Source organism: Oryctolagus cuniculus, chromosome 5 (assembly GCF_051225735.1).
Source record: "Oryctolagus cuniculus isolate XC-2025 breed Fujian yellow rabbit chromosome 5, ASM5122573v1, whole genome shotgun sequence".
In the NCBI taxonomy this organism is placed as follows: domain Eukaryota; kingdom Metazoa; phylum Chordata; class Mammalia; order Lagomorpha; family Leporidae; genus Oryctolagus; species Oryctolagus cuniculus.
Genome location: NC_142871.1, coordinates 41,937,013 through 41,951,199, shown reverse-complemented (window position 1 = coordinate 41,951,199; position 14,187 = coordinate 41,937,013). Strand labels below are relative to the sequence as shown.

Sequence of the window (14,187 nt, the reverse complement as noted above, 5' to 3'; positions counted from 1 at the left end):
CAACATTAAAATATTAGAAAAAAAGTGGATGAATTCCTCTTTTACTTTGGTATGGGCACATAGTTCTTAACTATGTCAAAATGTGTAGGCAATAAAAATTGATTGGATTACATAATAAGTAAAAAATGTATATAATAGAAATAACATAGACAGAATGTAAATTGTCTTGGTGAAAATATTCAAAACACAGAGCGGAGAGAAGGGGGAATATACTTAATATACTTCAAAATATTGGAAACAACATATACACCCCAAATTTAAGAGTGGATGAGTTAAAAAAGAAGGAGTTGGAGAGGGAGGAGTTTGGGGGAAAAGGATGGGAAGAAGAAGAAGGAGAAGAAGAAGAAGAGGAGGAGGAGGAAGCGAAAGAAGAAGGTGGAGAGAGGAAGAGAAAGAGAAATCTTTGTATCCTTAAAATGAATGAGGAAGACTACTATGAGCAGATATGGATTCAATTTCAGGGCACATTATTAAGGGAAGAATAACAAACCTCAGTTAGAAAGAAAAGAAAATAACCTGAAGCTAATAATCAAGATTGGCATCTGCATTAAAAACATACTGGCATCAAGAACCTCTTAATAGAGTGCTGAGAAGGACACATTGACTGGTTAACTTTAATCAATAAGTTATTCTTTGTATACCTTGCACCACATGCCAATTCGTCTCTATATCCCTTCGATCATTTTCTGGTTCTTCTCAATTATAACTGACTCATCTTTGCTGTCCTCAATATGTTTTCTAAACTCAAGAATGTATATTTCTTTATAAGATCATTTATCTACAAGAATACAGCTACCTGACTGACATACCCAATTCAAAATCTAAATTTACAAGAGATGGATTTTATCAGAAAAAAACTTATGACATTGTTTTCCTCTATCAGTTGAAATCCCTAATTCAATAAGGTATGAAAATTTGTTTATAGGCTGCTGTTGTGCAGAAAAATGTTAGGCCGTAGTCAAATAGCAGAGTAGACAGAGAGAAACTCCATCCCTCTTTTCACTCCCTTTTTGTCAAGAATCTACTGCAGTAAAATCCTCATCTATTAAAGAAACCACTGGTAAAATTGGCAGAATATTTGATAGTGAACATAAATATATTGCATTGTATACATAAGAAAACATGAGAACAGTATGAAAAATAATTTTAAAGATAGCCGGCGCCGTGGCTCAATAGGCTAATCCTCCACCTTGCGGCGCCGGCACACCGGGTTCTAGTCCCGGTTGGGGCGCCGGATTCTGTCCCGGTTGCCCCTCTTCCAGGCCAGCTCTCTGCTATGGCCAGGGAGTGCAGTGGAGGATGGCCCAGGTGCTTGGGCCCTGCACCCCATGGGAGACCAGGAAAAGCACCTGGCTCCTGGCTCCTGCCAGGATCAGCGCGGTGCGCCGGCTGCAGCGGCGGCCATTGGAGGGTGAACCAACGGCAAAGGAAGACCTTTCTCTCTCTGTCTCTCTCTCTCTCACTGTCCACTCTGCCTGTCAAAAAAAAAAAAAAAAAAAATTTTAAAGATATTAAATAATTTATGCATTTGAGGAGCAGAGTGAGGGGGAGAGGGAAGGAGACAGACAGAAAACAAACACGTCTCTCATCTACTAGTTCACTCTCCAAATGCCTGCAACTGCTGGGGCTGGTTGAGTTGAAGCCAGGAGCCTGGAACTCAGTCTGTGTCTCCTACATGGATGGCAGAAACCCAGTTACTTTTCTTATCATCTTCTGCCTCCCAGGGTCTGTAGTAGCAAGAAGCTGGATTTAGGAATCAAAGCTGGGGATGAATTCAGGTACTCTGATATGGGATGCAGGCATTCTAAACAGCCTCATAATTGCTAGGCTAAAAACCATTATACATTGGCCGGCGCCGCGGCTCACTAGGCTAATCCTCCGCCTAGCGGCGCCGGCACACCGGGTTCTAGTCCCGGTCGGGGCTCCGGATTCTGTCCCGGTTGCCCCTCTTCCAGGCCAGCCCTCTGCTGTGGCCAGGGAGTGCAGTGGAGGATGGCCCAGGTGCTTGGGCCCTGCACCCCATGGGAGACCAGGAAAAGCACCTGGCTTCTGGCTCCTGCCATCGGATCAGTGCGGTGCGCCGGCCGCAGCACGCCGGCCGCGGCGGCCATTGGAGGGTGAACCAACGGCAAAAAGGAAGACCTTTCCCTCTGTCTCTCTCTCTCTCACTGTCCACTCTGCCTGTCAAAAAAAAAAAAAAAAAAAAAAAACACCATTATACAAAATGCTTTCAAATGAAATATATTCTGATATATTATATTTAATGCAGCTAATAATATAAAAAGAGAAGCTGACAGAGAACATTAATCATTGTAAAATTGAGTTAAGTAAGAACAAAATTGAAATTTTGAGATTTGATTATTTTTTACAGCCCTTGTCTATACTCTTCAGGAACAGTAGTTTTTCTCCTTACTATTTGTTACATTCTGTATTTAGTGGAATGATAAACTTATTGAAACAAAATTGAAAGTATGTCACTGGGACTGGCACTGTGGCATAGCAGGTAAAGCTGCTGCCTGCAATGCTGGCATCTCTTATGGGTGCCAGTTTGTGTCCTGGTTGTTCCACTTCCAATACTGCTCCTTGCTAATGGTCAGAGAAAAGCAGTGGAAAATGGTCGTAGTATGTGGACCATCACACATAGGAGACCTGGATGAAATCTCTGGCTCCTGGCTTCATCCTAACTTAGTGCTAGCAGTTGTGGCCAGGTGGGGAGTGAACCAGAAGATCAGCAGATGGATGATCTCTTTCTCTCTCTCTCTCTCTTTCTCTCTCTCTCTATTTGTCTCTCCCTCTCCCTCTTTAACTCTGACTTTCAAGAAAATAAATATATCTTTTAAGAAATGCATCATAAAAATTAATAGGAAAACAAGAAAGGAAAGGAGGAGGGAAGATGGCCGTGATGGAGGAAGGAAGTAGAGTGGGATGTATCCTTACGCTTTTAGAGCTGTATGTAAGAAATACCCGACATTTGTTTCCTTTATATAAATGGATTTTAAAGCCCACAAAAGTTTCAAACAAAATATTATGTAAAGTTAAGAATGATTATAAATTAAATAAAGTCATTATTTATGTAACCATTGGAATAAGATAAAAATGGTATTTTAATGCCAAAAGATATACACAGATGGGAGAGATACAGGGTGCAAATCATGAGAGAATGCAAGCCTGAACTCACAGTAAATAAGCACATCGATGTGTAGTAAATGTTAAGGAACTTAACTCACAGATAAAATGAGGAAAACATTTTAAATTGAATCACAAGGTTAAATTGAACTGCACAAATGCACACAAGAAACACTTCAATCCCACTAGGGCATCTCAGAGGTGATATCTCCATAGAGTGTCAAGGTGGATTTTCTCTTCTTAACTTCTTACGCATGCACAATTATTTGGAAGACAAATAACTTGGTATTTATTTAGATAGAGTTACAAAATTTAATATACCTATGCTCCTTCATGGTGTTCAATGTAATCTCATTCAGCTGATAAATATTTACATACAGCACATAATGAGAGGTGGCAAACTGGAATTGGCACTGTTATAAAAAGATAAATAATATGTTTCTTGTTAATAAGTGACATAGACATAGTTGCAAACAAATTTATCCAGGTCAATGATTTCAGTGAAAGTATAAAAATAAATGTGTACTGGAATGGGACTCAGATAAGAATTTCTCTCAAAATCAGTGTTTTATCTGAAATGAAAGGTAAGGAGTTCAACAGAGAAGCAAATGGCAGAAAAATATTTTTGATTGGAAAATAATTTGTGTAAAATATAGATGTACAGAAGATTACAGTAGCTCATGAAACTCAAAAACAACAAAACAATCCAGTTATGAAATGGGCAAAAGATATAAACTGGCATTTTTCGAAGGATGAAATAGAAATGACCAAATACATATGAAAAGATGCTCAGGGGACTGGCGTTGTGGTGCAGTGGGTTAACGCCCTGGCCTGAAGTGCCAGCATCCCATATGGGCGCTGGTTCGAGACTCGGCTGCTCCATTTCCAATCCAGCTCTCTGCTATGGCCTGGGGAAGCAGTAGAAGATGGCCCAAGTCCTTGGGCCCCTGCACCTGTGTGGGAGACCTGGAAGAAGCTCCTGGCTTCGGATCGACACAGCTCCAGCTGCTGCGGCCAATTGGGGAGTGAACCAATGGATGGAAGACCTCTCTCTCTCTCTCTCTCTCTCTCTCTCTCTTTGTCTCCTCTCTGCCTCTCCTCTCTCTGTGTAACTCTGACTTTTGAATAAGTAAATATATCTTAAAAAAAAAAGATGCTCAGGATCACTTGTGATGAGGAAAATTCATGTAAACACCACAATGAAGTATCAATTTGCCCCAGTTAAAATGTGTATCAGCATCTAAAAATCTAAAAATAATAAATACTGGTGAGGATGTGGAGAAATAGGTACCCTAATCCACTGTTGGTGAGAATGTAAACTAGTACACCCATTGTGGAAGGAACTATGAAAGCACTTCAGAAATCTGAAAACAGATCTACCATATCACCCAGCCATCCCTTTCCTGGGTATTTACCCAAAGGAAATGAAATCAGATATTAAACAGGGCCGGTGCCGTGGCTCACTTGGTTAAACCTCCACCTGTGGCGCCGGCATCCCATATGGGCGCTGGGTTCTAGTCCTGGTTGCTCCTCTTCCAGTCTAGCTCTCTGCTGTGGCCCAGGAAGTTGGTGGAGGGTGGCGCTAGTGCTTGGGCCCCTGCACCCACATGGGAGACCAGGAGGAAGCACCTGGCTCCTGGCTTCGGATGGGCATAGCTCCGGCCATAGCGGCCATTTTGGGGGTGAACCAACTGAAGGAGGACCTTTCTCTCTGTCTCTCTCTCTCACGGTCTAACTCTATCTGTCAAATAAATAAAATAAAAAAGATATTAAAGTTTTTTGTACCCTCATGTTTATGGCAGCTCAATTCACAATAGCTAAGATATAGAATCAACCCAGGTACACATCAATTGATGACTAGATAAAGCAAAGGTGGTATACTGTACAATACTACTCAGCCATAAAAAAGAATAAAATCCTCTCTTTTGCAACAAAATGGATGCAACTGGAAAGCACTATGCTCAATGAAATAAGTCAGTCCCCAAAAGACAAATACATGTTTTCACTGACATGTGGTAGTTAATATAGAATATAAAAAAGTATATAAGAATGAAACTGACGTCTTATGATTTGATTGTTGTTTAAAGCCCTTGTCTATAGTGCTCTTTCGACTTTTTATTTGTTGAACAACATGATTAATGGTGTATTAAGCCTGTGAGTTTAAGTAAATTGAACGTAAGTTATTGCAAAATTGAAAGGATAAAAAGGTAGGAGGGTGGATCCAGGGCAGGAGGAACAAAGGGGAGTGTAGTTACGTTCCTATGAAATGCATGGAATCTGTTCTGTTTATATTAATAAAAATAAAAATAATTTAAAAGAATAGCCAAAACATTTATTTCTGGGGAAAAACATACAGGAATTTGTTCAAATAGAAATTGTAGCTACTCAACAATTTTGACAGACAAGAGCACTAGTTGCTCTACAAGATGGATCAATCACAAGCTCATTGGAGTAAAATGAAAAAAAAAAACAGATTTTATTAAAAAAATATATCAGGTGGGTGTTGTAGCATAGTGGATAAAGCCTCCTCCTGTGATACTGGTTTTGTCCATATAGTCACTGGTTCATGTCCTGGCTACTCCACTTCTGATCCAGCTCTCTGTTAACGGCCTAGGAAAAGCAACAGAGGATGGTCCAAGCTTTTGGGTCCCTGGTATTCACACGGAAGACCTGGAAGAAGTTCCTGGCTCCTGGCTTCATCTTGGCTCAGCCCTCATTGTGGCCATCTGGAGAGTGAACCAGAGGATGGAAGACCTCTCTCTCTTTGTCTCTCCCTATCTCTCTGTAAAATCTGACTTTCAAATAAATGATCTTTAAAAACATAATTGAGAGATTGATATATTTCTGTGCTTGTAAAAAATTAGAATTTGACTAATCTGGCTCTTTAGACCAATGGATTAAGAAAGAATATTAAGTTTGCACAGTTTGGTAACTTGACTAAACATTTGGAAACATAAAACACAAATTAAGTTGCTTCTTTTCCTCAACTTTCACAAAAATTACCTTCATGAGTTGTACTCAACCATTGCATTTTAGTAATATATTTTAAAGAGTTAAAATACCATATTAAGGTTTACAGATGAAAGATATTTTACAATGGTATTATTGAATGCTTATCAATGATTAATTGTTGAATAATAATATATCCACGTTAAGTTATTTCATATACCTATATTTAATGTGAAATAAAATTATAGCTAGGCTGTGGTTAAATAGATTATTGATAGAAATAAAAGTGGTATTATATTCAGATAAATGGATGGAATTCCTGACTCCTAAATGCAGCTTGGCCTAGCCCCAACTGTTATGGCAATTTGGAGAGTTAACCAACAATTAGAAGATTTCTCTCTCTTTCTCTCTCTCTCTCTTTCTCTGTCTTTTCCTCAATCTCTGTCTCTCTGTCACTCTGTTTTTGAAAAAAAAAAAAAAAAGAGCCTGTGTTCTCTGACCTGGTTTGTAGGACATAACAGGAAGCCTATTAGCCTGTGTGCAGGTGCCTTTTGTTTATTTTTCTCACCATGAGTTGTGAAAAAACTCTTTATCACAAAAACCTTGCCAAATCTCAGACTTAATTTGGCAAATATTTATTGAGCCATGACCTCATCTGATGACTCCTTAAGCAGTGACCTGCAATGATGAACAGTGTAAAGATAATGTCTTCTAGATAATTGAACAAAAGACTATTAAAATAAAAATCTCTCATGAAATCAAGTCATGTGAATGTGAAACAGAATTTTGTCTTGAATTTGGTTTCTTGTTGCCATTTATTTCTTATAACTGCATAGAGAACAGGCAAACTCATAAACAATGTGAGAAACCTGCAAAGAAGGAGAAGACATTTCAGTGACATCAAACCATGTCAGTGGGGCATGGAGTATTATGTGCAAAATAGCAGGTCCTTGAGGAGTTTGTCTTGTTGCTGTCAGCAATTCTGATATATTTACTAGTACCACTTAAAAACACATGTGGTAATTTCATGTTTATAAAGGACGAGACAGTAAACACTGTAGGGTTTATGAGCAATTCTGGCATTCTATGACAAAAGAAGAAAGAGAGAACAAGTAAACTTACACATATCTCAGTCAAATTTTATTTACAACTCACCCCATGTCATATTAGGGCCAAAGCTAGCTTACCTGTGCCTCAAAGTCTTTTAGACAAGCTTGACAATGCCAATAGCATTGGCAACATTTAGGAATCAGCTGGACCTATTTAAGAACTGTTTTCATACAATTCCAGATGCAACAAAACAAATCATTTTATTCATTTCTTGTGAAAATGACACATGACATCATTATTTTATTTTATTTTGATTTTCCTTGATTTTCTTCTACATAGATACTGTGTGTTATGTATAAAACACGCACAATACACATATACAAAGAGAGCAAATTTGATGTTTTTTAAAGATTTATTTATTTACTTGAGAGATATAGTTACAGACAGAGAGATGGAGAGACAGACAGAGAGAGAAAGAGATCTTCCATCCACTGGTTCACTCCCAAATTGCCCATAAAATGGCTGGAACTGGGCCTATCTGAAGTCAGGAGCCAGGAGCTTCTTCCAGGTCTCAGACATGGGTTTGGGGGCCCAAACACTTGGGCCATCTTCTACTGCTTTCCCAGGCCATCAAAGGGGAGTTGGATCTGAAGTGGAGCAGCCAGGAGTCAAACTGACTCCCATATGGGTTAGCAGCACCACAGGCAGATGCTAGTACTACCCATGAAGTGACACAATATTATTTATTTGAGAATATACCATAAAGTTTCAACGCTGCAATCTCTAGATGATAAAAAAATATATTTTTAAAGTGACATGAATGCTGGTAAATACAGAGAAAATGAAATTGTAAAAATCATTCACTGCAAAACAAGGCAAAAAAGAGGTAAAAGTCAAAAGGACACACCTCTGTTGGTAGATGTAGAAAAATACATTAAGTGGTTTAATTACATAAGTTAAAGACTGTGAATGTTAAATAAAATGAAAATAAAGATAACAGAGAATAATATAATTAGATTTATAATAATTCCAGTCTCTAAAATTATCTTCTTAAAGATTTGATTTTCCTCAATCAATTGCATTAATATCAGAACACAAAAGCATGGAAAGCATTTTCCAATCATCTTTCATTTATGTTTAGCCTATCTATCCCTTAAGACTATTCTATAAATTACAAAAAATAATGGTCTGAATCGTAAATTCACTTCAGAATTTTTCAATACTCCTTTTGAGCCTCAGATTCAATGGGTTTCTGTGAATAGTTTGTACATAAATGTTCATTCCATGTGTTTCACAGCCCCCACAATAGTATCTTCTGCATAACTGCTCTATTGCCAATTTTTTTAAAAAAACTGTGTCTGTACTAGTTCCTGTCCACAGCTCCAGTCTGCATCACGGAAACAGGAAACCTTATTCAGAAGCTCTATTCTTCTAGACAAAATATATTTCCAGGAATATTTATTTTTACAAGGATGGGCCAGCTAGTTTTGGGGTTCAACCAATGCAGACTCTACACTTTGGGACCAAATGGATGAAATCATGAGTAGATGAAGCAAAGGAATCAGTTTGTAAACACTGAGAGAAGAACAACCACAATGCGTGGAGAGACATGGATGCAAAATCTCACAAAGCCCATGAGATATTGAGTATTTTATTTGCTTTTTATGATATTTCTGCTCTTGTTCCAAGATTCAGTGGTAACTATTCTTTAATCTCTTTGTTCTGTTGTAAATATTGTTGTAATTTTTACATAAACCCTCCTTTTTCCCTTAATATGCTTTGTCTATTTTGCTCCATACAACTAATAAGAAATTTAATATCTAATTAAGATATTGCTAACCACCACTTCTGATATGAAATAGAACCCCTAATGCATTAAAGCTATCAGTGGCAAGTACATGCATTGCCTTGTAATGCCACATTCAAAAATTTATCATGCGCTTTTTGCACTGCAATTACCTATTAGTTACTTTATTTTGCCTTTCCTTGAATACAAAAAACAGAAATAATATTATGAATGATGTGGTAGCAGAAATAATGACCCCATAAGACATCCATGTGTGAACATGCAGAACATATGAGTATGTTAATTTATATGGCAAATGGACCTTTGCAGATGTGATTGTTAGGATTTTAAAATAATCTGGGTTATCCGTTTTTGTTTTTGTTTTTGTTTTTTTTTTTTGACAGGCAGTGTGGACAGTGAGAGAGAGAGACAGAGAGAAAGGTTTTCCTTTTCCGTTGGTTCACCCCTCAATGGCCTCTGCGGCCGGCGCACCGCGCTGATCCGAAGCCAGGAGCCAGGTGCTTCTCCTGGTCTCCCATGGGGTGCAGGGCCCAAGTACCTAGGCCAACCTCCACTGCACTCCAGGCCACAGCAGAGAGCTGGACTGGAAGAGGAGCAACCGGAACAGAATCCGGCGCTCCGACCAGGACTAGAACCCAGGGTGCCGGCGCCGCACGTGGAGGATTAGCCTAGTGAGCCACGGCGCTGGCCACCATTTAACCTGGATTATCCATTTTAATCATGATGGCTCTTATTTTTTTTTAAATGACTTCTAAAGAGTTATGGTGGCAGTGGAGGGGGGAGCAGGGGGGAAGAAAGAAAGAGAGAGAGAGAGAGAGAGAGAGATCTTGCATCCACTGGTTCACACCCCAAATGACAGAACAGCCAGCACTGGGCAGGTCAAAGCCCAGAGACAGCAGCTTCCTCTGGGTCTCCAACTTGGTTGGCAGGGGCCCAAACACTTGGGCTATCTTCCACTGCTTTTTCCAGGAGCATTAACAGGAGCTGAATTGGAAGTGAAACAGCCAGGACTTAAACTGGTTCCGGTATGGGATGCCAGCATTGCAGGCGGAGACTTTACCTGCTTCACCCGACACTGGCCTCTCAAGATGAGTATAAGTGAAAGAAAGAGAGATACGAAAACCAGAATTGGGAAGAGATGAAAATGCTGTTCTAGGGACTTTGAAGATGAAGAGAGCAGTCATAAGAAAGCATTAGTGTGACCTCTAGCAATTGCAAAAGTAAGACCTCTAGATGCTTCAGAAGGAGCTCGGCCTTATCAATTTGTGTTTGCATCCAGTGAAACCATTTTAGACTAGTAATCTCCAGAAGTGTAACATAACAAATGTTCATTGTTTTCAGGTTCCAATTGAGAGGTAATTTGTTACCCTGCAGATGAAACTAATGCAAATGGTTAAAATTCATTAACAAATGGAGAAAGTTTCCATGAGTGGTGAAATTGTAATTCAATATGGATATGATTAATGGTTTTGGATTCCTGAAGTTGATGTTAGAGTGATACCTGATTCTGGCATCAACAGAATTCTTATTATTGTCTTGTTCATCATACATGTACTCTGTGCAACAATTACTATATTATTCTGTTTAACTTGATGCTTACTTCCTGTGGCTATTGACCTAGTCACTTTTTATAATAAAAATCTTCTAGATACTTCAATAATTTTTAATTTTTTCAATAAGAATGTAAAAGTATAGGGAAATTTGCTAAGTTACTTAGGTTTAGTCATCTCACACCAGTTGGAAAATGCAGAACTGAGACACCAACCCAAGTCTTTCTATCTTGCTGCCAGTTATTTTACTACACTAATTACTCTTGTTAAATCTATTCTAGACAGCTTTCCAAATTGTTTGTTTGTGTATATGAAGTAAACAAACTTTATAAAAGCTATTGAGGGAAAGTTCCAAAGAAGACAAGCCAGAGGGAGACTAGTCTTCTTATCAGTGCACAAAGTCTCTTCTTAAAGTAGACAAATTTTGAACTCTGTAACTCTGAACCACTCCAGAAAAAGCACACATGAAGAAACGAGATACTCATAATTTTTCAAACTTTGAATTAACTGACAACTTCTCAAAAAACTGATATCAGGAAGTACATTCTAGACCAATAGTTCATTTTGTAAGTGTTTTAGAAAATTGAAGTCACAATCCAAACTTCAGTTTATAATATTCTACCTTTCTACTCCTCACCATAAATCTACTCTTCCCAATTTCATGAGATTAATTTAGGCAAAATAACACCCAAAAGTCAAACAGTTTTATAACCTTTATTAATTTATAATTAATTTTTAGTTATTCAACTAAAGTTACATTGGTCAGTAAATATGTTAACTTGGTATTAGTTCAATAATAATTCTATAAATTAACAGTAACAATTCAAATTTTAAAATTTATGAATTCATATTGACATATTCAAATGAACAAGAAAGCCAAATATGAATTTTATTATTATTATTATGTATTTGAAAATCAGAGTTACAGAGAGAGAGGGAGAAATGGAGAGAGAGAGAGAGAGGGAGAGAGAGAGAGAGAAATCTAACTGCTGGTTCACTCCAGACATGGGCAGAATGCCAGGGCTGGACCAAGCAAAGGCCAGGAGCCAGGAGCTTCATCCGGGTCAACCACATGGGTAGCATGGGCCCAAGCACTTGAGCCATCCTCCGCTGCTTTTTCCAGGCCGTAGCAGAGAGCTGCATCAGAAGTGGAGCAGTTGGGACACAAACTAGAGCTGATATGGGATGCCAGTATTGCAGGTGGAGGCTTTACCTGCTAGGCTACAACACTGGCTTCCAAAGATGAACTTTTAAAAGTCTTGTTTCTGAATAAATTACCTATCATTGCATTTCATTTCATTATAGATTTCTTTTCTCTTCTTTTTAAACAAGGTGTCTTTTTTTTTTTTTTTTAAAGGCAGAGAAACAGAGAGAGAGAGAGAGGTCTTCCATTTGCCATTTGCTGGTTCACGCCTCAAAAAGCTGCAATGGCTGGAGCTGGGCCATGCCACAGCCAGGCAGGATCCTGGAACTCCATCTAGATCTCCTACACAGGTAATAGGGGTCCCAATACTTGGGCCATCTTTGTTGCTCTCCCAGCCACTGGATAAGAGAGCTGAATTGGAAGTGGAGCAATCAAGACTGGAATGTAGGATACCAGTGTTCAGGGAAGTGGCTTAATCTGCTGCACCACAATTCTGTCCCCAGTTATAGATTTCAAAAAATATTTAATTAAATAAGTGAATGGAAATTTCCAAAATTTCTAGAAAAAGTTTCCTTGCAACTTTAAACTTCATTAAAATTTTCCATGCAGCCAAAGATAATGTTCCTAGAAAAACAGTTAAGATATTTTAAATTGTTGGTAAAATTTTCATTTTGATCTCAAATGTTGAAATTATTTAAAGCAAAATTCAAGTTAATTAGTATCAAAACAGATAGTATTAATGGCGTTATATTTATTTTTTTCTATACTTGACTTAATTAAAAATATCTGCCAAGGCTTTGACACCTGAGAATTAAAAGAAACATATAACTACTCAGAGAGACTAGTAAGCAAAGTAAGTATACTAAATACAATCCAAGTTGGTATCTTATTTACATTTATTGTATACTGTAGAGTCAATATAAAAGTCATTATCAAACCCAAGTATAATTTCAAGAAAATTGAAGCTTACAAAAATCTAGAAATTATTCAGGATGTACATAAAACCAATTCTAAATATCCATTCAATCCTCTACTGTTTACACACCAGGAAGTTAGTTTGTTTTTAACACCTGGGCCTAGAACGAACTTTCCATATCTGATAATGGATAAAAGTGGGCTGGCAGAGCATCAGATTTTATGATTCTACCAGTGAAACTCAGATAAGAATTGACTTCCCAAGGTTCTTCCATCCCCCATCTAATGGAGCTTTGTGACTGTTCTTGCCAAAGGTATGGGAGATAAAATTATGTTGCTCACTTACTGGCCTAGAGCAGTAAAAGAAGGGCTTTTTTATTAAAGCTCTATAATTCCTTCTACTTTGCAGGGAGCATGTATCGGTAAAACTGCAAGGATTCATGGAGTTCAGATGGAGGATTCCTAGGTCCTACAATCAATGTGGAAGAAATCTTCCCAGCAATTGAATCTGAACACTCTTAAGTTATTATATATGAGCTAGAAAATGAATTCGATTTAATTATGCCATTAAAACTTGAATGTTTATTTATTAAAATAGCAACTATCACCCTAAGTAATGCACACTATAATAACATTTAATATACAATACACCCATTTTCATTCTGACTTCGCTCTTTTTCCTAAATTTTGCTTTAGAGAATAGAAATTATATCCATGCACGCATATGTAATGTGTACATATTTTTGCTCTTCAATAGAACAAGGCTACATGATATTTGAAGAATTGAATAATATTGCAATTTTAAAATTACTTACTATTATATAGTTTTTCCTGTGTTTTCTACTAATTGTAAGTCCGGGATTTGGAAATCCTCAAGATTAGAATTTAGGGTGTCAGATGTTTTCCTTTAACTAGAATTTGTGGATAAGGGAAGTTTGTGTAATGAAATATATTTTGTGGTTCTGTTAGTCATGGCAAGTGTCTTATATTTATTATATTTTTCATTTAAAAACAAAAGATAAAATGAAATAAAGTAAATCTTAGCCAAGAAAAAAATAGAGATTCTCTCTATCTAGCGTGCACTACTAGTGATTTTCTATATTTTCTATATTTGTGCAAGAACTTTGCAGGAGAGACACGCCAAGTAAGGAAGGGCCTATGATATATGCTCATTAAGTGAAACCTATAATAAGTGAACAGGACTTCCTGTTAAAACTTTGAAGCCCATATCTATAGAAAGTCAACTTTCCTATGTCAGAAGTCTGTTGTAATCTACAATTAAGATTCTAATGTTTTATCATCCATGAAATCAACACAACACATAGAATTTACAAAAAAAAACAAATCTGTGTGCCTCTTACCTGTATACTTATGCATTTTATGGAAGAATTTTAGAGCAAGTAGGACTATATTCTGGAAGTCAGTGAAGTCGCTGATGAAGGGAGCTCTGTCCCCAGTAATAAGTATTCGTGGTGGCAGGCCCTTCTGGAATTCACATATTCTAATGTAAGTTGCAGGACAGAGTGATTGAGCTAAATAATTCACAAACAGGGCCCAGCTTCTCTGAAAATCTGCTTCTTGCGTAGAATAATATTTTAACCTAATAGACAAGTGGGGAAAATATGCATTTAAAATTAGTCTACTCA

The 14,187-nt window shown here is 37.7% G+C and overlaps 1 protein-coding gene across 10 annotated transcripts in view; it reads right to left on the bottom strand.

The window, feature by feature from the left end:
* The window catches only part of LOC100349505 (protein LEG1 homolog), an 80,261-nt gene that overhangs the window by 2,184 nt on the left and 63,890 nt on the right, over window positions 1-14,187 (bottom strand). For 7 of the 10 annotated variants that reach the window (XM_089332713.1, XM_089332716.1, XM_089332714.1 and 4 more), the window contains 2 exons: window positions 13,903-14,141; window positions 11,245-12,250 (listed from right to left, as the gene is read on the bottom strand). In XM_089332713.1, coding sequence (XP_089188839.1) covers window positions 12,150-12,250; window positions 13,903-14,141 — 340 coding nt within the window. In that variant the 3' untranslated portion in view covers window positions 11,245-12,149. Of the gene's footprint in view, window positions 1-3,447; window positions 3,540-11,180; window positions 12,251-13,902; window positions 14,142-14,187 lie in introns of those variants that run through there. The other 3 variants (XM_089332709.1, XM_089332710.1, XM_089332711.1) reach the window with 3 other exon arrangements.